The 1,269-nt window shown below is 65.9% G+C and overlaps 1 protein-coding gene across 1 annotated transcript in view; it reads left to right on the forward strand.

The window, feature by feature from the left end:
• The first annotated feature begins 260 nt into the window (after nucleotides 1-260).
• FEV (FEV (ETS oncogene family)) overlaps nucleotides 261-1,269 on the forward strand; it is a 3,713-nt gene continuing 2,704 nt past the window's right edge. Inside the window, exon 1 of the mRNA XM_010569694.1 lies at nucleotides 261-312. Within this exon, the coding sequence (XP_010567996.1) occupies nucleotides 261-312 (52 nt within the window). The remainder of the gene's footprint in view (nucleotides 313-1,269) is intronic.

Raw genomic sequence — 1,269 nt, forward strand, 5'->3', positions numbered from 1 at the left:
AGGGGAGGGGGAGAAGGGGGGGGGCAGCGCCCGCTTTAATTACAGCGGAGGAAATTGCTGGAGCCGGGGCCCCGGCCCCGCCGCGGTTCCCCGGGAACCCCCCCCCCCCCCCCCGCCTCTCCCGGCCCCTGCCCGTCCCCTGCCCGTCCCGCTGCCATTTATTCGCCATCAGCTGCTCCCTGATAAAGTGGAATAATAATAATAATAATAGGGGCAGGAATATTAAAACATGCAGCCCGCGGGCCGCCCCCACAGCTGCCATGAGACACGGCGCCGGAGCGGTGCCACTGCTGCTCAACATGTACCTGCCAGGTACGGGCGGACCCCCCCGGCCGCTGCCCCGCCGCAGCGCCGTGCACCGCACAGCACCCGGCCCCCGCCCGCCCTGCCCCGCCGCTGCCCCGGGGCCCTTCTCTGTCCCGTCTCCCTCCAGAGCCCACCCTGCCTTCCCCTCTCCCTCCGCTCGTCCTCCCTTCCTGCCTTCCAGCCCTCCAACCATCCCTTGCTTCTTCCTTCCAGCCGTCCTCACAGCCTTCCACGCCCGCACACCCGTCCTCCCTTCCATCCTCCATCCGCCCACCGTCCCCCTGTCCTTCCACCCTTCTGTCCTTCCAACCCATCCTTCCACCCACCCACCCACCCTTCCCCGGTGCTTCCATCCATCCTTCCGTGCCACCCACTTGTCCCTCCGTCCCTCTCTCTGTCCCCGCTACCAGCCATCCCTTCCATCTACTCTCTGACCCTTCCATCAGCCCATTCTTCCACCGTCTTACCCATTACCTGCCCTTCCTTCCATCCTTCCACCTCTCGCCCTTCCTTCTCTCTTTCTTACCCTTCCCTCCATCTATCCACCCATCCTCCCTTCTGTCCTTCCGTCCATCCACCCATCTCTCCTTCCTTCCTTCCATCCACCTCTCCATCCCTCTCGCCTTTCCCCAGCCATCTGTTCTCCAAACACCAACACTCGTCCTTCCTTCCACTCGCCGCTCCTGCCACCCATCCTTCCACCCCACCCGCCTCCTCTCCCTCTCCCCCCTGCCCCGCAGCTCTCTCCCTCTGTCCCTCTCTCCTCCCTACCCCAGCCCGCGGGATTTTCTATTCCTATTTAAAAGCTTCCCCGGCTCGGTCGGAAATCGGATTTCCTTTTTCCTGGACGCGTTTCCTGGCTTCGCCGCGGCGGCGGGGCAGGCGAGGGGGAGCGGCCGGGGGCTGCGGGGAGGCTGCCCGCGGGTGGGCGCCGGGGGGTCGCGGTCCCGCCTGGCTCCAGCC

The sequence above is a fragment of the Haliaeetus leucocephalus genome, unplaced genomic scaffold (genome assembly GCF_000737465.1).
Source record: "Haliaeetus leucocephalus isolate CR32 unplaced genomic scaffold, Haliaeetus_leucocephalus-4.0 Scaffold1, whole genome shotgun sequence".
NCBI lineage: Eukaryota > Metazoa > Chordata > Aves > Accipitriformes > Accipitridae > Haliaeetus > Haliaeetus leucocephalus.